The 23,243-nt window shown below is 46.2% G+C and overlaps 1 protein-coding gene across 2 annotated transcripts in view; it reads right to left on the reverse strand.

Annotated features, from left to right (window-relative positions):
* The window catches only part of kremen1 (kringle containing transmembrane protein 1), a 54,587-nt gene extending 32,674 nt beyond the window's left edge, over positions 1-21,913 (reverse strand). For both annotated transcript variants that reach the window (XM_035166752.2, XM_035166751.2), the window contains exons 1-2: positions 21,578-21,913; positions 799-961 (exon numbers count right to left, since the gene is read on the reverse strand). In XM_035166752.2, coding sequence (XP_035022643.1) covers positions 799-961; positions 21,578-21,656 — 242 coding nt within the window. In that variant the 5' untranslated portion in view covers positions 21,657-21,913. The remainder of the gene's footprint in view (positions 1-798; positions 962-21,577) is intronic.
* Positions 21,914-23,243: the final 1,330 nt, after the last annotated feature.

Here is a 23,243-nt window from a genome sequence, read left to right on the forward strand (position 1 = left end):
GACTCAGTGCAAAACGACAATGTGCTGGTTTCTAAATTATTCACAAAGTCAAACGGCTTGTCTGGGAAGTTCAAAGCTCTGTCAAACATCGGTGTTTGGAGAGAGACAGACTTTAAATGTACACGTCAAAACATTTTTACATCTGTTATGTAAACTAATATTATATTACTTCAGCTGGTAAGAAGATGGCAGTCTCGACCCGGGAGCCACTGCGGAGGATTTTGTGGAAATTCTGCTGAATCTCAAGCACAAGAGGCGACTGCTTCACAATAATAAAAAAAAAAAACATGAGGGAACAGTTTCTAATCCTCTCGGCTTCTGACGGAAGATTACTTGAAATGCTGAGGACGACATGAACTGAAATAAAATATAAAAATGTCTGAATGAACTCTAACCCAAACTCTTACTCCCGTATAACACATGGAACTTTATACTAACGGAGACGTTTTATTTGCTTGCAGGAATAATGCCATTAATCAATTAATAATTAATACAGCATGAGTTCAAAATGCGTCATTGTAGACAAATCAGAAACAGAGTTGGTGAAATTAAATTAGCAGAATAACTTTCATGAACCAACAATACATTTAGAGTTCCAAAGCCCAAAAGATTGGAAACTTTGGAGAATTGTTTTATCCCCATGATATTTAAGGCCAACAATTCTGATGAAAGACATATTAGAGCTTATTTTTTATAGACAATGTTCAATACAAAGAAGTGCTACAATAACCTGTGGGTCATAACCATATTATTTCAGATTAAAACTCAGGGTAAAGTTGATTTGTGGAGTAAACTCACCTGCAGTAGTTGTGGCTGCCCAGGCCTCCCTCTCCGTTGGGGTACTTGAGGGTGTTGTACGGGTGCTGGAAGGTCTCGTTCCAGAAGAGACAGGGTTTACCAGCATGCAGGCCGGTCTGGTTCTGGAGGCCCCTGTAGTCCTCTCCGTTGGCAGTGTAGCACTCTGTGAAGTGAAAAATGAAATGGAGAAAGATGAGGGGACTTAAACTAAACTCAAATCTGGAGCTTAGATGTCCTTTACTTGGCAAGAGGTTTTAAACAAACATGTGACCTGAATCTGGATTCTTTGAAAAACTCTTTGAGTTATTAAAGTGTTTTAATTTGTTTGGAATGACCATAGAACAAGGGTTTTGGGATCAGGCTATTTGTTGCCCAGGCATAATTAATTTTAAGCTCTCGCCAACAGTGTTTAAACAAGATCAGTCGCAGTATTGTTCCAATTAATGTCAACACACGCCCCACAGATATACAGCTAAAGCAAACACGTCTTTAATTTCCAGGAAGTGCACGACGACCATTTGGCCGAGTCGAGAAGAGAGAGAGAGAGAGAGAGAGAGAGAGAGAGAGAGAGAGAGAGAGAGAGAGAGTGAGAAAGTGTGAGAAAGAGAGAGAGAGAGAGAGTGAGAAAGAGAGAGAGAGAGACAGAGAGAAAGTGTGAGAAAGAGAGAGTGAGAAAGAGGGAGAGACGGGTTCCCAAGGCAAAACAATGGCGGCGGTGGAACAGTCCTTTCTTCCCTGAAAGAGGCAGTTCAAATAAACAAAGGCTGATGAGAGCGTGATGAGCGCTGATCGCACTGAGCCTCGGGGGGGGGGGGCTCCTGTCAAGAGAGCCTTTCACAGCTACAACTGGATTTCTCCTGTTGATTGCATTATGCTGGAACATATTAATTTATCATGCGCCTGTTATGATTACTCACGAATGCGTCGGCTGTTGACAGAGCAGGATTCGACTCCAGTGCAACCAGAGGGGAATCGAAAGGAAAAACACACCGGCCCTTCACTCTCTATACGACACTAATTTATAACTGGTGCAGGCAAAACATGGTGCGGGTGCAGATAAGTTAGCAAAGTGTTACCTGTGCATGAAATACACGTCTATATACCAGGAAGTGAGACGTGTGAATGAGACATGCTGGGTGTGTATATCCATGTTTCTACCTCTATGACACATTCTCCTTTGTCAACTCATTTGCACCTGAAAACGTTGCGCAAAAGACAAAATGAAATAATTAAAACTCCTTTAACGTCACGCCTGTCAATCAAACACTAATAATAATAATAATAATAATAAAACAAAAGCTATTGATGCGTGTTTGGCCCCGTCTCCATGGGGTCTTGTTGCTATGTACGCGGTTTGCCAATGGCCGGCCCCTTTCATCAAGTGGAGCTGTCTGAGCACATGAGCTAATGCATTGCAATATGACAGTCATTATACCCTTTGGTGAACCAACTGTGCTCCGGGGGGTTTCTCATTTTCTGACGGGCTCAAGGTTTCCAAACTCTCTCTCTCTCTCTCTCTCTCTCTCTCTCTCTCCCTCTCTCTCTCCCTCTCTCCCTCTCCCTCTCTTCTCATCATCTCTCCCACCTTTCCTTCTCTTCTCTTTCCTCCTCTTCTGCGTTTCTGTCATCCCTCCTTTTTCACCTCATACACAAACAAACGTTTCTTTGGGGATTGTTCAGTCAGTGATTGAAAGTTAAGATAACACACATAAAAGCAAACTCGTAAATCAATGTTATTTACTATTACAATAGATTTTTGGGGGGAGCAAAATTATAGATTTGCATATTTAAATAATCAGGCAATGATTCCTAAGATGACATTATCAAACTCTTATGACAAAGAAATGTATTTGAGCCTTAATATCTTAAAGTTTGACCATGAACTTTATTGTAAATAACAATAAATTAAAAACAAAATGTAACCAAATATATAGCATAAAAATAAATGTGCTTTAAAATCTACGTTTTCATATCGGGAAACATTAAGGCCAAAACCTATTCACTGTCTGAGAAAGACTCTTATCAGCTGTTTACTCGTGAAATTCGAGCTTTGCAGTATTTACAGCCGTCAGTTTGCATGGAAGCAAATATTAAAGCCTCTTGCATCCACCACAAACTTACTGCTAACAGTTAATTTCTGCATTAATCAGAGGCCTGGGCTGTTTGCAATCTGTCGGCCAAAGTTGCGTTTAATTAAAGTTGTTGTTCAGTCAAGCTCATCAGCTGTACATCGTCTGGCTGACAGCAGTTCAGCAGCAGCACGGAGCAGCGCGGTGTCAGCTTCCTGCAATTATGATGCCACTCTATTGTCTGTAAATGGCTCCCCACCCTCTCAGCAAATTAATGCCACCTCGAGTCGGCGGGCGAGGGTATCACCCGGCGGATCGTAAATCCACCTGCGAGCGGCCGAGGCGGAACACGACTCCATAAAGTCAGAAAAACAGCTTAATGGCGTTACAACAGGGGTCATGACCTTCCCACCCTTACACTGGGGAGCGGTGAGAGGGCTGGATGAATGGGGTTTCATCTGGCTGACACCCAGAGGACAGGTGAGGCGTGTTAAATAAAGCACATTTGGTCTGGCTTGTGCAAAGGATGCAGAGGATCCATGGAGCAGTTCGTAGAAAACTTTGGATGTAAGGGGGCGTTCTAATCCCGACATCTGAGGAGAGCGAGCTGCAGTGGCAGAGTTCGAGGATGATGGTATTTGGATATGCGTTGTGTAAAATGATTTATACTAATCTGGGCAGACGGGACTCTGCCGTGATGGATTTTCAATGCATACATTTTTTTTTTTTTGGGACGCCCGCAGCCACGGCAACAGAAAGAAAAAAAGAAGGCAACGCAGCCACTGAGAGTTTGGCAGCGGCACAAGCACAATCATGAGTCACTGCTCCCCAAAAGCAATCATGACTGTTACTGCCCCAGTCAGAGAGGATAACATCAGGCAGGGACAGGGCAACCGACTGCATCCCAAATGAGCTCACATCCTTCAAATATCTTCCCCTCAGAAGGAGCGTGTGCTAAAATGACTGAACTTGGCAGCGTGCGGCGCCGCTCAACACGCTGTATCAGGAAGAAAGAGCCAAATGACTTTGTAAACGTCTCCTCTCCTCCTTTAGGAAACTTTACTCTGGAGTTTCAGGATGAAGCAGAGCTTGCCTGCACACGGTCGGCTTGGAGCGAACTGTCGCTGGCAGTCGTCCCGTCCTGCGGCGGCCAACTTCGCTTTCCAGGATGAGATGGTAAATATGGCAGCGTTTTTTGCCACCGGGAGGAAGATGGGGAGGGAAGGGGGCGGTGCTCCATGTGGTTTGGAGGCACCATTTGCTTGTGGTGGGAATGGGAAGTAGCAGATCTGCAAGGACTAAGAGATAAGTGAGGCCATCGTAAAGATGAATGGACCATTTAAGAGCCCTGCGGACGGCCACACATCTATTAAGCTTAAGAGGACATTTTACGTAGGGACGTGCGGATATGGGCATTTTACCCTTGTCCTGCCCGAAGTGAAGAGCTCATCTGCTGATTGGCCCGTCACCGCCTCCACTCCCCCCCTCTGAACACACCCAGCCCCCCACCTCACACCCGCCGTTCCCTGTCACCAAGCAACTGTTGCGCTCTCGTCACATGGGCCCGGGCTTTCGTGTGGTTTCATCATAGACCATGATGGGAAACAGAACCACCACCGCATGAAAGACTGGGAGAAAGGGGGGGGCGGAGGCCTCGTATAAAATACATGCAGATCTACAAATAGAAAAAGTCCGGGAAAGACTCGGGAAGAGAGGAGGACTCGCCCTTGACCGAGCCCTGCGCTCGCAGAACACTGCACCACCCCGAGAGAGAGAGAGAGAGGGGAAGAGGAGAGAGAGAGAGAGAGAGAGAGAGAGAGAGAGAGAGAGAGAGAGAGAGAGAGTACTACAACAGAGGATGGATGAGAGAGAGCTAATCGCCCTGTCATTATATTTGTTGGGATTTGCGGCTAATGATTTCCACATTGCAACTTCAAATGCACTTGATGCTCCGAGAAGAAGGGGTGAGGGGACAGAGGGACGGGGGGACAGGGGGGATGGGGGTCGGCTGGGATTGAAGCTTGGTCATGTGATCGCAAGAACATAAACAAAACAAAAAAAGAAAAAAACCTTAAGCTCACAAACAAATGGTTTCTGTGAAACGCGTTGCCAGGTCACACAAGAGCACTTATTTGTTGTGTTTGCTACGAGGGATGAAAAGCGGTGATAATTACAGACGACTGCTTCCTCCAGAGGGTTTGACAGAACCAGCTTCCTTCCATCTTTATTATATGCTTGGAGTTTTGGGGACAGCAAAACCAAGGCTCAGTGCACGAGGAATATTTCCACTATTACTGAGCTTATGAGGGAAACATCGATGTGGAGCATCACGCGAAGACAATGCTAATTTGCACCGGCAACGAATACAACTGTTGCCACGATTTCGGAGGGGTACAAAGATTGCTGACATGGTCGATTATCGATACTCAATCCGTCACAAGACGTTCCCCCTCCACAGCGTCCTGGCAGCCATTACAGTTGTAATGTCAGTGTAGTAAGAACAGAGGCCAGGGCCGGGCCAAACCAGGCCAGATGTGGTGGGTTACAGAGTTCCTTTCTGGAAGGGGCGGGGGCACACAGCTGGCTGCAGCACAGGTCTGGTTTCCCTTCACCCCCGACAGCATCAATTTCCACATCAAAACCACATCAGACTTCAGAGGATCGCGGGGAGGCTGCTTTACATTTATGATCCAGGTCTCACAGATAGTTATAGATTCATTTGGCTCTTTTAATGAAACTGGATATTGCCGATTAATGGACCACACCTTGCCCCCTCGCTTCTCGGATCCCCCCCTCTCCTATAAGAGTCCCTTCTTTCAAAGCGCCCTAACGCCAGAGGGTCAATGAAAGCGCAAAAAAAAACAAAGCAACGTCGCCGCCCATGCGATGGTGCACACAGAGGCCTCCGACGAGTTAAACCTGCAGACAATGACTTCTCAATGGGATCTTACACTCCTCCTCCACTTCACTTCATGGGTCTGCCGTAGGTTGTAGCTCCAGATAACCAGGCCATAAACCAAGACCTCATTCATTCCCAAAATAGCTTCTTTCACCGCCATTCTTCCTGAAACGGCCGCACCTCCTGAGTTCACCACCGCAGTAGCCACAGGGCCACAGGACGGCCTGCCAAAGTAGCTGGGTAGCACCTATAAAACAGGGCCCCGTCTCATTCTAGTGCAGCCCCCTATTATTTGACTCTGTAATGGAAAGAGTCTAATCTTCTGGAGCCAGCGGTGGGCTTCACACGCTGCCAAAAGAAAACCTCTGTTTGATGTCGCTTGTCGCAAAAAAATGGAAACCATGAAAGTTTGTTTTGCCATAAGCTGCTCTCTGGACCTAAATTTAAGCTATTTTGAAAAACCAATCAGCAATAACATACCGAAGCAGGAAAACATTTTTGCCTTTGTAGGATTTCCCAGAGCGGCTGGGATGATATCTGATAAAGCTCAGCACAGAGAGAACAAGGGCAGTTTCTGGGTTTTGATAGCGGACGAGGATCGAGCGAGATGGCACGATTCTGAGTTTTTTACTTGGCAGACGTTGGGCTGCAGACTCTTGATGTAAAGGACATTGAGGGATTCGCTGAAACCCTTCGGGGGAAAAAGAAGCCAATGGCGAAATGTCGACATCAGGGCCCTGCCAGCCGACCTGACAGGAGGGCGGATGGGGTGTCGTGTTCAATTACCGCCCTCTGGCACCTCTGTACGGTTCCTTCAAGTCATTCTCAACATCTGCCAGGAAAGAGGCCATATTTCCAAACAAGATTAAAAGCTTGTTCGGCCTCTATCCTCGTGGTTTCTCACACGCCAACGCACGCACTCATCCACGCAATCACACAACTACACAAACAGTAAGAGGACAGGGGTTAAACAAACAGATGGGAAGACTCCTGCATGCTCAACACATGCCGCTGAACCTGCGTTAAACCAACTCTGACACCACAGTAAACAAGGGCTTTGGCAGCCTGGAGAAAGCAGGGACAGGAAGTGAGGGTGAGAGGAGCTGAGGGAGTTCGGTTCGTGGCTTTTCCGAGGTGCCGAATTAGCGCTTTTAGGTTCGATCCGTCGTAAGTGACAGAAAACTGCAAAGTAGATGAGAGCCTTGAGGATTCAGGGAGGACTGCGAGAGACGGAGGCAATGGAGGGGGAGGCAAATTTAAAAAGAAAGAAGGGAGGAAAACAGAGAGGCAAGCGGGGTGAGTCAGGGTGGGACAAAGACCGTTTTTATGATCCTGCAGATTGTTAACCCAGCCTCTAATTTTCTCCCTCGTGTGCAGAGCTCCAATGAAGTGGCCTTTTTTTTTTTTTTCACATCTCCCTGTGTTATATACGCTGCTGACAAGGCCCCCGGGTTTGTAAAATTAACAGCACGCGCAGTTCGCATCTCAAACATCTGAGTTGGAAGGCACCAGTCTCATTCCACACGGAGCTCTGTGGCGCAGCTGCGTGTCGGGGCCCTTCGCCAGGCAAACGAACGCGGGCGATGCAGGGCTTTTAGAGACAGAAAAACACGTCTCGCTATAATGCGCTCTCGCCCTGCGAAGAAAGCAACACGTCCCCGTATGGGTTTCACGTAGCATGCAGCCCTTTGATAAGCAGAGGATCGGTGGCGTGTGATGGCAAACACGACGGCTCGCTGTCGCTAATGGCCGTGCGTGCGTTGAGCGGAGGTGTTTAAAGGTTGCCCTCGTCCCTTTTTTGTTTTCCCTGTAAATGAACGGTGAAGCGAGCTCTCAGACAACTTGCAGCGTCAGACGCCCCGATAAACAAAACTGTAAGCAGTGACAAAACATGCATTAATCTCCTGCCCACATCATTCCTGCTTCTCCCTCCCTCTCCCCTCTCATACCCAGACTTCCTCCCCCCCAACCCAGATGCATTTACAGTAAGAATGAAAGGGAGCAATTTTCATCAGCAGAGCAGCCGCAGTATTTTAAGATGAATCCGATGTGGAGTGACACACACACACACACACAGGCTCCTTTGTTCCCTCAGTGGTAGGGGCCAGTGTCATTGTGGCGATACCATTCTCACCCACTCATCACTGCACTGTAGATATCCGCCCACTGACTGTGTGAGCGTACATGTGTGTGTGTGTGTGTGTGTGTGTGTGTGTGTTTAAGTGCACATGTCTGACAATTCCCCCAAACTCCTCTCCTCACAATGCTCGTGCGCTCGTTTGTAAGATTTACACTTTTCATCCAACTCCAATGATAGAATCACAGTGATGGAGCTCATGCAGGCTCTGCGTCCACCTCAGGCTCATCACCACCACCACCACCACCACCACCACCACCACCGCAGCGAGTCAAAGAGAGGTGAGCGACGAAGAAAGAAAAACAGAAGAGGAGGCTTGTTGCTAAACACACCTGTTTTCGATCGTCCTGTTTGTGCTCAGGTTAGCCGGTATCTGAGGAATGTAAATTATATGTGGTTTGGTTCGGTCTGAGGCTCTGTCAGTGCTGTTGCAGGGGATTGAGTGTAACCATTATCCCCCCCCTCTACACACACCACCTCCTCGGTCTCTTCTCTCTCTCTCTCTCTGAGGTCCTGAGTGATTACAGGGTCCAGGGGAAGATGAAGTCTGACTTGGATAAATAAAGGTCTCAGGTTGAAGGCGGGGGGAAGAGTGATCTGACCTTTGCTGCTAATGCAAAAAAAAAAAAGTTAAAAGATCAAAAGCTCAGGTTGTTTTCTATGATGTTTGTGATGTCTTGACTTTTTGTTTCATTTAGAGTGAAACACAACAAGAGAATCTGGGTCCGTGCGTGTAGAGCAGCAGAGGAGGTGGTTTTGAAGGTCGTTGTGCAGGTAATAGTTTTTAGTTTTGACGCCTCAGTCCTGAACTGCTTCCTCTAGCAGCCGGTGCAGGTGCTGCAGATGAAGATATGTTATTTCTGCAGAACGTCCCCGACTCTCCCCCGACGCAGCTGCACTTTGCTGCTGCTGTTTGGACGACAGCTTCATACTTTGCTCCGCAGTTTTTGATGAGTTATTTCCTATTGTGGATTTCCTGCCAGCACTTAAACGTGAAACCAAGCTTTAATTCGGGGAATGAGTGAATCAGTGGCATTTCATCAAAAGGGCCAGGGGCCGGGGGCCGGGGGTGGGGGGGTGGGGTGTCTCCGCTCTGCTACTTCAGCCTCAGCTTTATCTTTGTCTAAATCTTGCTTACAGGGGTTTTATCAGCACTGACGACATTATGGTCGATATTCATACGGTTGAAGGGGAATGTACAGGAAAGTGGAAACAGGTGGACTATTCTTCTTCTTCTTCACAACTTGTTTGACTTTGTCCCTTTTCGTCTTTTGAGTTCAGAGATTTGATTAAAAGAAAGTTTTTATCTCACCTTCACAATGTTTCTGTTCATTTTTATTACCACTGCCAGGGAATGTTATGTTTTCATCTTCATTTGTTTGTTTGTTAGCAGGATTTTGCACAAACTAGTGGACGGATTTTTATATATTATATTATTATATACTCAATTAATAAATTATTCTATACTGTAAAATGTCAGAAAATGGTAAAATGTGGCTTAAAAAATACCTTTATAGTTATTGATTACTTTTCACTTGATCACTTGACATTAGTTTTCTGGTTTACTGTGGTTCTTACCCCTCGACGTCCGTATTCTAACAAAGAACAAACTAAACATGACCTTGATTTAATTAGATATCTGGATATTCTCTTCAACCCGACCACCGGGCGTCCCGACAGCCTGGGAATCCTGCGCTTTACTGGCAGCTTTGAGGCCCCTCTCTTCGGTAATTGTTCCCTTCAGAAGTGGAACAACATGGTTACTAGAAATTGGGCTTAAGTTGATCAAATGTCTGAGAGAGGCTTAGAGCCGCGTGTTGTGATTAAATGTAACTAAAGCTGACCGCTGGCAGCGCCGAGGATGAGATGGACGGAGAGGGGTCAGCGTCAGAGGAGCAGTTATAGATGTGTACGAAACAGTTCTGAGGTTTGAGCAGCGTTTACTTCTCGCTCGCTCGCAGTGGTGGATTAACACGCCCCATGTGTGGAGCACAAACATGCACCCATCTGCATCCAATGAATCTGCAGCGCGCTCATTTGGAGTGAGTGGCAAACTCACCAGAAAAAATGTATTTGTTTCGCTTCTAAACTACAGAAGGAGAAGCTGGTCTGTTCCCTCGTCGTTCATTGGTGAGTTTGTTTTTCACTTTAGATCCATGTCTACTTTGTGGAGATAAATCTTTGAGACGTTTTGCTTTAATCGACACACAACAATCAGTGATTTTTAACCTTTTTTAAACATTTCGTTTTGAATGATCTTGCCTGAATGACCTGGTCAGAGAACAGAGCATTTATCAAATCATGAGAGCTGGTCAGATAAACCGCGGCAGAGCGAACTTCACTGGACACAATAAGCTGCCACAGCGGGGACCACAGCGATCAGACCCCTTTCAACCGGCTACGTCTCCAGTTCCTGATCTTGACGGTGAAAGTGATCCTCTTTCACTGTGGATTGTGTGGCTGTGGGAAGAGCAGCGATACCAGGAACCAGATGGCTCTGGTAAAAGACAGGGGGCATCCCAGTGGCCTCCCTGAGAAGGGGATCCATTACGCAGGATCTATTGAGGACCAGCAGATTCTGTTTCATGGCACCGGCCGAGTGTGACCACACCTCCGGTGGTGCTGGTCAAGGGCTGGTGCCGCATAGGCTGCTGCAGGCCCAGCCCGTTTTGTCTCCACCTTGGGGAGCGGTGTTCACCTTCAATGCAGGACAGACAACTAAGTCCGGGCCTCTTGGTGACTTGGGTTTCATCCCTTCAGTTCCAGCCTCTTTCAAAGGGCCTCGCTATTGCAATGAGATATCAGTGGATATCAGGGGGACAAAGGGTTTTTGTGCAAACAGTTGCCTGAGATGTTCCTGTGCACTCGTAAAGTAGAATGAACTGTTTAAGCTCAGTTAACTGTCCCCGAGGTATCACTGCTCCAGTTAATGGACGTCTATTTCCATATTCTTTCAAAAAAACGACCACATGGAAACGACTTTTGTTCCGCGCCCTCTTATCCACTGCACTTCATTCACACCACATTTCACCGTCACGCCATCTGGACTCTGCCCACTGGCCTTGTTCTTTTGTTTGCTGACCACTTATGCGTCTGCTCCCTGCACTTGTCCAAATGTTTGCTCCGTCCACTTAGCCATGTCCACTTGCTTGTCCTTGTCAAATACGTCTTGTCTGACGGCGTGTCCCTGCGCGGAGAAAAAGGCGACAATTTGTCTCTTTGGCCACAAACGGCCGCAACTGGACACAAACCAGACCCCGGGGCTCAGCAGCAGAATTACTCTCCATTTATTTAAAGTGGTTGACATTACTCTACCGCAGTGGCGCACAGACCTCAGTGGCCCCGGCCCAACTATAACTACAGTATAAAAAGAACTGAAGTTCGCCGGACAGGTCATGTCTCACACAGTAGCAATTCAATATCCTCCCGTTATGTTGATGGTTACGCTTCTCAGGACTCAGAATTGCAAGTGACACCACAAAAATACATGGTTGCTTTGAACCTCGGGCCTGCGCGGATTCTTTTGCGCCCGACCAATCACCGGCGAGATGTTTGGAACATGGTGCACGTTCCAATCAAAGAAAGAATAACAGCTAATTTACCTCAATCAGAAATTATTAATAGTATGTTGAAAAGGAGAAATACGGAAACAGGAAACCAGAACCGTTTTTGGACCAGAACAAATCAAGCAAATCATTTTTTTCCTGTTCTCGTTGAAATGCTGAAACAAAACAGCAGCCAATGAGTGTTTTTAGGAAACTAGCACGGCTGCACTTCCTTTTCCCGACACACCCAGAGCTGATAACACTCTATTTTCATTTCACGTCATCCTATAAATCCAGCATTGAGGCAGGAACCTATATTTTCTGTAACATTTTCACGCATCAGTCTCTTCCTCCCCCGGGGCCTTAAAACCTCCTTTAAATTTCCATTCTCTGTAAATTAAATTGAGTTTTGATAATGAAAAACAATTGTTTGTTTGGGAGTTAATAGAATTCATAGAGGAACATAAGGCTCTGTGGTATTTCATTATTGTTCTCCGAGTATTTGATTTATCCCCTCGCCCTCGAGTGTGTTCCAGCTGATAGAGTCAGAGAGAGACAGAGAGCGACAGAGAGCGGGAGAAAGCAGCCGAATGTCATCGTCATCGACTGGAGTGGGTCTCCTCATACATACACAAATGTCAAAGTAGACAAAGAGGCCGAGGAATGCAATCTAGATAGAAGATGAAAATAAGTTGTGAAAGAATAAGAGAAGAAATGACGTCGCTCTGCAGAGCTCCATCCAAAACCAACATGTCGCAGCTCATTCAGGAGAATTCTCTGACTGGTCCTGACTGACCTTTGAGCAACGAAACCTCACAAGCCACTATTCTGGCCACATGAGTGCACACTCCCACCTAAACATTGTTTATCTCTTTCACGCCTGACAGTTGTACACAGCCAGCCGTGGCTTGACAGCGTAATTCCATGTTGTCCTGTGTGACCGCCGTGGATCGCAGACCGGAGTGACACAGTCCTGAACCAGTTTGTTTGGGGACGCCCCTTCCCTCTGCCACTCAGTGCTTTACATGACTATCAGATCACGTCTGAGGGAGGCTGCCCGTGCACCACCAACGCCATCATAGGTCCGGGAACTGCTTTGCATGCCGGGTCGCCCGATCAACCGCCGGAACAGGTGTTATTTTGCACGAGGTGAGAGAAACGTGAAATAGCTGCACCTTCGGCTGAAGTTTAAAACGAGAATTGGAGCCGGGAGCGACACAAAGAGGTGGTTTTGTTCAAACGAACGCAAGCCTTTGAACACGACAGGACGAGAATCACAGTGGCATGATAATAAGCATGATTGTGTTTATAATAGCTAGCTCTGTTTCTCCATCTTTGTGGTCGGTGGTTTTATGGGCGGTCCGGCCCCCTTGGCGTGGAGGAGCAAGGGCGTTGCCCACGACTTGACCCGTAACCGGGCACCACCCAGAGGTCAACAGGAAGTAAACCAGCGGGGAAAGGGAAGTCCTCTCCTGTTACCGACTGTGAGCCAGCGTCAACTGACTCACAGTAAATGAGGGAATTCTTCAAAACGTTGGCCTGTCTTCACAAGTCATGACACGCTGAGTGCCGAGTGTTGGGATATGTAAAGAGGATAATGCTTTCCTCTATTTTCTTTTCCATTTCAGGCTTCTCAGTGACCGCACATATCTTCTCTGATATCAGTGCTACAGGCGGCTACGAGCTGCTGCTACTGCCACTGGAGCCCATGAGGAGCTATGTCCTAGTTTCTAATCAATTAGGTGCCATGTGAATATAAATGGTCACCATTAACACAGCTTATCTTTTTAAATGATATTTAAATGTGGTACTTAAAGGTTCAGTGTGTAGAATTTAGTGACATCTAGTGGTGAAGTTGCATGTTGCAGCTGAAGACCCCTCACCTCACCCTCCCCTTCCAAACATGAAAGTGAACCTGTGGAAACCTTGAGTTGTCATAAAAACTCAAAAGGTTTAGTTTGTCCAGGTTGAACGACTGTGAAAAACATGGCGGCCGCCGCAGAGAGGATCCGCTCCTGATGTAAATATAAACTTTTCTAATTATAAAGGGCTGATTCTAGGGTAAAGAAAACAACAATTCGTCCAATTTAGATGAAACCCACTAGTGACAACATCACTAGGATTATTTTATATTAATTTGATATTCATCTGCCAATAGATCCCTTTCACCTAAATCTTACACACTGGACCTTTAAATAAAACAATGCATAAAGACAGAAATGAAAGAAAGTGAGTGCAAGATCAAGTTGAAGTTTTCGATTAAATACGTTTACTGAACTAGCTTCTCCACAACTTTGGAGGGTAGAGCTGCATCTCTGGAAACCTCTAATAGACTAGTAGTCAACTAGACAGTCAGCTGTGTAACTCAGCCCATTCAGAGCCTTGATTCTAAGGAGGAGAACCTTTAAAAAGTCATATAGACGGTTTTTTGTTAGTGAGTTCTGTTGTCTTGCTGAGTTGAACCCCTTCGTGCATTCCACTGAAGATTTACGAGGTCTCCATGTGGGCTGGTGTGCACCTGATTATGCATGAAAACAACCCACGGAGGAGGTTTCATGGTGGAAACAACCAGGACACACTCACTGGAGCTGCCTGTGCAAACTGTCCAGGGATCAGCTCGCTCAGGACGGACGGGGCTACCGGGTCTGACCGGGGTCCAAAGGACATCTCAAGAGGGATAAAGTTTTACGGTGCTTGGCCACTTCATCAGTTTACACATCATTCCGATGAGTGATGAGAGAGCAGACAGTAAATGCAACCCTTTGTGCCCGGTACATTGTCTCTGTCCCGTGATTGATGCCAACACGTCGGCGTGTCCTTGAGAGTGAAAGACAACGGACAAGCATTGTCTCAAAAGCCGGGGAAAGAGAGCAGCGACTCCGAAACTCGTGTTTCCTCTATTCATGCAAATTGTTTTGGCGTGATATGCCGCGGTATGAAGATAATGGCCAGAGCTCATCTCATAACAAGGGGGATAAATGTCACATGGCATGAGGCACTGAAAGAGACGTTTTTAAAATGTCAGTGACACTCATGATACCTCTCAGACTGACCCAGAACAAATCTCTCTCTCTCTCCATGTTCGGAGTATTATCACGTTTAATCAATTTGCTTCTGAGTTTCTCCAGTTTTCTGAACTACAACACCACTGTGTTCCCTTCTGATTGGAAGGACTCTGGATTTTCAACTCTTTTAAATGACCACAGACATGACAGTGACAGATTAAACCGATTTCATTAATATGATAATCTTCAGAACACACACACACTGGACGATTTGGCCGGAATGTCAGACCACACACTTTCCATTTGTAATATAAAAGATTTCACAGACTTGGAATCTCACAGACACTCTGTTTCTTCTTCTTCTTCAATTTTCTTTAATGGCGGTTGGCAAACAACAGTCGGAGCCGATGGTCGTAAATATCAAACTTCTACTTCGGGGGAGGCTCCGAGATTCTTTTGTAAACCCGAAACACTCCTAGAGTATTTGGGCAGATAATGGGCCCTGGCTGACCTCTGGTTTGGAACGACCCCTGCAATTATCGGAATGGGAATCGGGTCCTAAATGGGCCAGACTATCCTCTAGAGTGCAGCAGCCTTCAGGAAAGTCTAAAACTCCCCCTGGCTGCTGCAGTCACATCCAGCTACTGCTACACACACACACACACACTAACACACACACACACACTAACACACACTCTGTACAGTACACCAATCCATCTCAGTGGTTTGTCTGAACTTGCTCCTGCCACACAGAAGCTCACCGAGGGAGGAGAGGTTTCCATCTCTATGAACCGGAAAGCAGGGGGTGGGGGGGGGGACCGCAGGGCCCACATCTGAAACCCAGACCCAATGCGCCCTCTTCCCACAATGCCCTCTGACACTCCCCTCAGTCAGCACAGAGGCTTCCGCCCGCACACCAGAAGCCCTCATGCTAAACTCTTTAAGAACCCACTGTCCCTCCTCAAACCGACGCTCCATCGCGATTACCTCTGCCAACACAAGCTAGTGTTTCTTCAAACGGCTGAAGATGGTCTGTCATTATCTTCCGAGGCAGACGATCCGGAGCATCTCTCCCTCACACACACACACACAAAGGACACGCTGTCTCAGAGGTTAAAGGACAGAGCCCAATCATAGCCTGCACTGTATGGACTGTCTTTACGAGGTCGGAGATACGACGATAGGGAAGGAGGCGGGAGTGAAGACAGATGGACGTGAGACTCCTCGGTTTGACGTGACGTGGCCCCTTTGAAAAAAACTCGAGCAGTGATGTCGGGAGTTTTCAAAACTGCAGATGGTTACAGTTAGTGCTGAACTTATCAGCTGATGAACTGAATTGTTGAGTGATCGAAAATGAATCGTTCATCCGTTATCTACACCACTTAATCCTCTGAGGGCCGTGGAGGAGCTGGAGCAAATCCTCGGCGAGTTTGAAAGGGAAAACATCAGGCATTTGTTGTTCTCAGCTTTTCTGCGTTTGCTGCTTTTGATTTCATATCGTTTTACTCTGAATATCTGTTGGGTTTGGACTGAAAACAAGCTATTTGAAGATGTGACCTCGGGCTCTTCACTACTGTCAGATATTTTATGGACATAAATAATCCACAGACCTCAGATTCAGGGCCAACGTGGACTCAGGACTCCTCACGCTGTCCAGAAACAAGTCGATTTTAGCTTTATTTACAACTCCAACACAACCGGGCTTCTGACGACTCTATCTGCAGATCACATGCTGTTATCAGACGCTCCAGAAGGAAGTGGAGCTCGTGGTGAGGCAGTTCTCTCGGCTGCTGTGTCAAGGGATAACATCACTTTGAACTTGTTCAGTAATTGATAATGAAAATGATTGTTAGCTGCAGCTCAACACGCATGTAGGTCGGGCCAGAGCCAGAAATATCCACACAATAACACACGGGAATCCTACAAACATAGAAACGTTGTGAAGCCACTGGTTTCCCCTGCGTTTAGTAGACAGGTAAACAATATACGTGCAGAGACACAGGCATTCAACGCTCTCTTGATGCTAAGCAGCTGCAAATAACACAATCCATGCACCATAGACTCGGATCCTTCACATGTCAACCTACTGAAGCTGCACAAATGTGTGAGCTACTGTTCAGGAGCTTGTACAGTGTATTTAACCACGCTCTGCCACGCTGCACAGCAACGCCCAGTTCCGTCCGTGGCTCTGAATCTGACGGAGTCCAGGCCAGCATCGTGCCCCGCTGGACAGGGATCAGTCAGGGAGCAGGAAAAGCTGAGCGCTGCCAGATGAAGCAGAGGCCTGCCAGTTTATGCAGCGGTTTATAAGCATGTCAGGCTACAAAGAGAAATCAAAACACATGCTGTCATTCATGCACCCATCACTCTGTTTGGTGCCTGCACAGCTTCAAGGGAGAAGGAAACGTGCCAGTGTTGAATGAGGGTAAAGAGCTCGTATATCTCCAGGTCGGCCTGGAAACAATCAAGCAGCTTCACCTGTGGCAACTTAGTTTGATAAGATACTTCAGAATTCCCCATGTTACTTCATGCATGTGTACTTATACACAGCATTGGCAAAGACCGTGAATGAAAAGAAAGCCCGAAAGGCAATTCTGGTCTCGTCCGATCAGTCCAAACACTCAGTTGGTCGAGCGCAGCCTGATATTAACCTGATGTTTTCTCCATCTGGACGTATTTCTGACGTCTGTACGTCTGCGATCACATAATGAACACACGTACCACGATGCCAGAAGGTCACAGCCTGCCCTTTTCAAGCCTCACGACCAAAACCAACCCGCTTTACTTTAAAGGTAGAAGAAAGTGCGGCGATACACAGATTGTGCTGGTTCCTTGTTGCTCTTGTTGCAGATCTGGACTTCAGTCGTGGCGGCAGGAAGTGGAATCAGATAGATCCGTTATGTCTCACTGCAAATTCAATGTGACCCTTAAAAATCAAAGCAATGCCCTCATGCAAACATTTAAGGTCGCAGACATAGATGGTAAATAAAGATGAACGACCTGATGGCTCCTAAAGGTGGTCCTGATCACCACCTCCTCCATGTTAGTGCATGGGACACTGACCAAACTAAAAAGTCAAAGTACTCCAGTCTCCAAGATGGTTTATGTCATTTTAGGTAGCTCTTTTCAAACAAGTGTTAATTATTCCAGTAAGTTTGGTTTTAATTGGTTAATTAATCCTATAAAAATGTGGTGAAACGTAAGGATTGACAGCTGAGACTGACTCGCAATTGGTCAAGCTTGTGTAGGGGCGGGACCTTGACCATCCCTTCTTCGCAGACTGGCACAGAATGAATAATTTCCAGAATGTCACAAGAAGATTGTGGAACAATTTAAAGACTCACTCTACACTATTAAAGCAATAGTTCAACATTTTAAGAAAGTATGCTCATCTGCTTTCTGACAGAGGAGAAGATTGATTGACAAGACTTTCATATCTTCTCTTGAAAAGGAAGCTACAGCCTGAAGATCTTAGATTAGGATGAAGAAAGGAAACAGGGTAAACATGTTATATCACGCTTGTTACAGCCAAAAACAAAAATGTGATGATAACAATTTGCCCTTTAACGTTGGGCTGGGATAGAATTTCTTGAATGCAAGAAAGAATAGCAAATTGTAGACCTGGATCTGGAGAAGTTGTTATCTGGGCTCTGTTGCCTTTCTCCCCTTGTTCTTGCCTTTATGCTAAGCTAAGCTAACTGACTGCCAGTTATATTCCCAAAGAACGACTCCTTTAACCAACCCCCTGACCTCCAGGCGGAGAATCACTGGGACAGATTAAAGGTTATCTCTGCATGTAGCAGCCTGCTCTCCCTGCTGCTGAATTAAAAGAGGATCACGTTAAAGGTGAAGCATCGTGACAGCAACTCAGACGGCTCCGTCAAAAAAAAAAGCTTCCTCGACCTTGTTTCTAAAACACGATGCATGACTTAACAAAAGACGTCCGTAGAAGTGCATTGTGGGTCTTTCACTCCCTCCACTGGCCCCCATCATCAACCCACCGCTATAGGACTCGTTCAGGGGGCAACAGGAAGCTCGAGAACAGAACGATTCCCTGCTAATTAACCAGCTCAGGCCCGTCCACGACGCCAAACGCCACCAGCTGCGTTATTACCGGCTTACAGAGCGACTCGTTTGCGCCTCAGCCCCGACAGCTCTGACAGCATTCAGCTCCCACTCGTGTGTGCATGTGTGCAAAGGGCCCGAGCTGCAGCTGCCGAGTGAGCGACGGCAGACACAACAGCACGTGGGAGCCCTGGATGACTTTCTTTATAAAGCCCCTGAGCTCAGGTGGAAGAGAAATCACGTACATTATGGATAAGAGTCGCTGGTTGACTAACACTGGGAGGATGAAGTGTTGAGGAAGAGCCCATTCTCATATTACAGGTTGCATAAAGGCACTTATCTGCCTCTCCGCTCACACGTCATCTTTCACCCGCAGCTACACTCGTCCTTTTACTCTTAGAGCCCATGAGTGTTTATATATAGACACGTATATATATTGTCTGCGCGTGCATATCACAGAACACGATTATCCCACAATGCAACATAAAGTGCCTCCGTCTGCCATGACAGTGAAAGCACTCCAGTGTAATTGATTTCGACGCCGTGTCACCAACGCGACAGTCGCCGGCTCCTCTGCGGAGCATTAATGAGCTGCCGCGTGACCCAGCTGTGGCAGTTAAAGCAAAAACTCAGCCGGTGAATAATTCAACTTTGCACACGCCTAGATTTTACTTCTTAATTACATCACAGGACATGTCCTGGATTCTTCTGACAGAGACGCTGGCGTTCACAGAAGTTTTCCCGGTGACGCTGAACCGAAAGGATGACATGAGACGTGTTTAGTAAACTCGTAATGTCCACATGAGCAGCTCAGGAGTTGTTTAGCAGCTCTGCCTTTTGTCCCCCTGAGGTTCCTTCACTTCTCAACATGCTGCATCAAACATCCGCCTCATCCTGTTGGACGTGAACAGAAATGACTTTGTTCTTTGATTCTCAGCGTGACACTTAACTTCAGCTTTCATGGAACAATGTCGTTGCCTTTAACATGTGTGTTTTATTTTCCATGATATGTTTCTGTGTCTGTTCTGTGTTATCTGACCAGGACATCCCGGCAGAGGAGATGCTGCATCTCAATGAGCTGTTCCTGGATAAATAGAAAAAATGAATACTTCAATCCACGCACATTTAACATGTAGTAGGCAATATGGAAATGTAGGAGTATTAAACTACAGTTTCTTTATTTGTGCCTCATTTAACAGGGTTTTGTCTTTTATATTTAACAGTGTATTTAGGTTTTTTTGCATTTCTATACATCTCTTACTGTATGGCTTCTATGGCAAATTTATTTCTCATGGGGATTAATGAAGTTTATCTATCTATCTATCTAAACTTCACTCATATGCCACCTTCACCTGAATGTATTAGTATATTTTAGTGGTCTCTACTCCTCATGCTCATTTATCTCACGTTTTACTTGCTGGGTTTTATATCCATTGATTTTCTGCAACTGTTTTTTATGTTCGTTATGTGTCGTCATCTCTTTGCACTGAGCCAAATTCAATGTTGTAAAGTATGAGAGGTGCGATACATAAACAAAGCTTATCCATCCATCCATCCATCCATGACCACTGTTCTGCTGTTACACACATTTTTGCACATGCAAACAACTATGACAGTTAGAGTAGAGTTAAGTGCAGAGGAGCTTTAAAGTGGATTTCTCCTTTAGGTGTCATTGGGTGTCATATTCAGTTTGACCCTTTAATTGCAGAGTCAAACATGTTCGAGAATCATGAGCATGAAGGAGTCAAGGGCCCGACTTCTTATAGACACATGAAATTATTGTTTTACTGCAGCAAATGTGCCTCTTTCTTCTTCTCCTCCAGTGTTATGAGGGGGAATACCGTCGCTTTAAATACTTTGTTAATACATAGGTACACATGGGAGTACTTACGCACTAGCCCAGATGGCGGACCCTCTAATTTCAGATCCAAGGGTATAATTAAGAGACAAAAAAATTAAAAAGGAAAGCACGAGGATTTGCTGCTGCGACATGAAACGCGGCGCAAATTACAGCAAGGAGAAGCTGAAGGTTTGTGCGGTCATCGTTATTAGATATTCACATTAAATCTGAATATTCAGCCTCGAGGAAAAATAAAGAGTAGGGGGTCAGGCTGTGAACTTTGAAGTTCTGCGCAGTGACTCGAGCATCTCGCTGCGTAATACTGTGAAGTGGACGGTGAATTAAATGGAGGGAATCAGATGATTGAGATGAAGGTTTCAAGGAGGAGGAAGAGGAGGGTGGCTGATCTCTGTGTGTGGTTCAATTAAACACACAATGGCGAGTAAATGCGGCGCAAACACCAGTGACATCACGCTGTGGATGAACATGTTTCCTGCTACGAAACGGTTGAACACGAGATGAGTGGAGCGTGCTGAGATGTGCCTGATGAGCTGAGAGCAGCTGATGCAGAAGAGGTGAACGGATCCGAGCTGGTAAAAGCGCAGCAGGCGTCGTTGTTGTTGTTGTTGTTGTTGGAGAGTCTGGTGCGTAAAAGCTGCAGGTTTGGGTTAAAAAGCGCAACGTTTCCCAAGATCAAGCCCGAAGTGTAACAGGACTTTTCCTGTGGTTTTTTAAACCTCCCCTGCAGATTTACACTGATCCACGCTCGGTGGCGTGTTGCTCTGGGACTCCACAGGTCTGAGGACACATCGGTTTGAGTCCGATGTGTTTACCCTGAAGGTGTGAAGTGAAATATCTGATCAGACCAGTCTCTCTTCTCACGTTTGTCAACAAGTCCCCCCCCCTTTTTATTATCTTTGGCTGCACTACCCTGCAAATGAGACTAAAAGGCAGCGTGCAGTTTGGGGAAACCGTGCCGTGCCGGGACTCGGGCCAAAGCGATGAAATATATATGAATGGAGTTAACTGCGACTGCACTGTGTGTCATGCACGACACCGAACAAGAAAATAATCCCCGTAGCATTAGAATCAACGTGTTTTCTGCTGCGTAAAGTGTGCGTAAAAGATCAACTTTGGAGACGCAGCGCACGCATTCACCGGGACGGATCCTCGGAGGAAGAGAAGGAAGGAAGCAGGAAAAAAAAAGTTTGTGTCTTACCGGTGTCGAAATGATTCAAAGCTGCGGAGGAAATAAACCCAGCGAGGAGAAGCGCGGAGGTGACGGTCCACGAATCCATGGTGAGGTTAAAGAGTGGGGAGCGGACCTCAGGTGGACGGACGGATGCGCAGCCCGCCGGGGTGGAGGTGGTGGACCGACCGAGTCACTGACCGACTCGCTGACTGACTGACTGACGGCCCGGGGTGTGCGCAGGGAGTCCCTCTCTGCTCCGCGTTATACAAAAAAAGTCCCTGAACTTCCACACAGCTCCTGCAGCTACTACAGCACTGACACCACAGAGACGGGACCAGATAGTAGAACGCAGGGATCCTGTTTCCAAACCATGTGACAGGAAATAGGGGCAATATATTCAACCTGCAGAGCTGGGGAAGCCGAGGAGGAGGAGGAGGAGGAGGAGAGAGGGAGGAGAGGAAGGGAGGGTTGTGGTGCTGGTGTTGGAGGCTGGACTCTTGTGGTGCAATGAACAGCAGGTTAGAAAAGGATAAACTGTTTTTAACAACTAATATCACAGCAAAAACTTTAAAAAACTTGATTTCAGAGGATTCAAAAAATGACCTTTAAGCAGCATAAGCTCATCATGCATTTACTATCAGGTCTTTTTACAGGCATGGAGGTGGTGGCACATATCAGAGTTACCATAAAGTTTCACAGTTCACTGTAGGAGCAGCAGAGACTCACAATAAGTGGATTTTATGTTGGGGCCTACCTCTAAAGTGGGGGTCCTTTCAACTTGGGAACCCCTGAGTTATGTCACACACAATACGAAGCAAAACTTGCATCAACAAATGAGCAGATAAAGTTTGAATATTAGTCTCAAACATTCATTTTGAGGCTGGTGGTGTTTCTGCAGAAATGAATCTAACATCCGGGATGTGAACAAATGACAGAAAGTGACTTCTTCACCTGGACAGAAACAGGTGTATCCTCCCTCTGTCAGTGCTTCTCACCTCTCTGCACCTTCAGTGGGAAACAGCGACCTCTCGTGTTCCGCTGCAGTGCAGCAGGAAGTCCTGAGAAGAAGTGTCCAAGCCAAAAAAAAAAACAGCCAGTGACTGAGCCTAAAAATAGAAAAACCTCAGTATGAGCTCATCACTGTGTAAGAGGACAGGCCCAACGTTTATTTTGCCAAAACCGACTGGGTTGAGATGGGGTGCACTGGGAAAGCGATCAGAAGTCATGCAGCATGACGTGTGCACTTTGGAGAAATGTAACTGTGGCCTTCAGATACTGTCTGCTTTAAAAAATATATATCCACTTATATCACAGGGAAAAACTGAGACTGTCTGAGAGGAGGAGAGTTATTTTAATTTATCAACACTGACAGTTTTCTGCAGCTCTAACTGAGACGTCCAAAGTTCTACGACACTGCGTGACAGTGATTTTTCAGTGGATTTGATATTATATGCGTTTAAAATCTAACAAGAGGTGGAAAATAACAAAGTGCATCCACTCAAGTTACAATTTTGAGGAACTTTACTTGAGTATTTAAATTTTCCGCCACTTTATACCTTTTTATGTCACTACTGAGCTTTTACTTTGTAGATATAGTTACCTTGCAGATTAAGATTTTACATAAGAAAACATGCTGCATTTTAAAATATGATCTTTTTTATAAATTAAACTACTCATCAATATATAAAGTAGT

The sequence above is a fragment of the Hippoglossus stenolepis genome, chromosome 9, assembly GCF_022539355.2.
Source record: "Hippoglossus stenolepis isolate QCI-W04-F060 chromosome 9, HSTE1.2, whole genome shotgun sequence".
Classification (NCBI taxonomy): Eukaryota; Metazoa; Chordata; class Actinopteri; order Pleuronectiformes; family Pleuronectidae; genus Hippoglossus; species Hippoglossus stenolepis.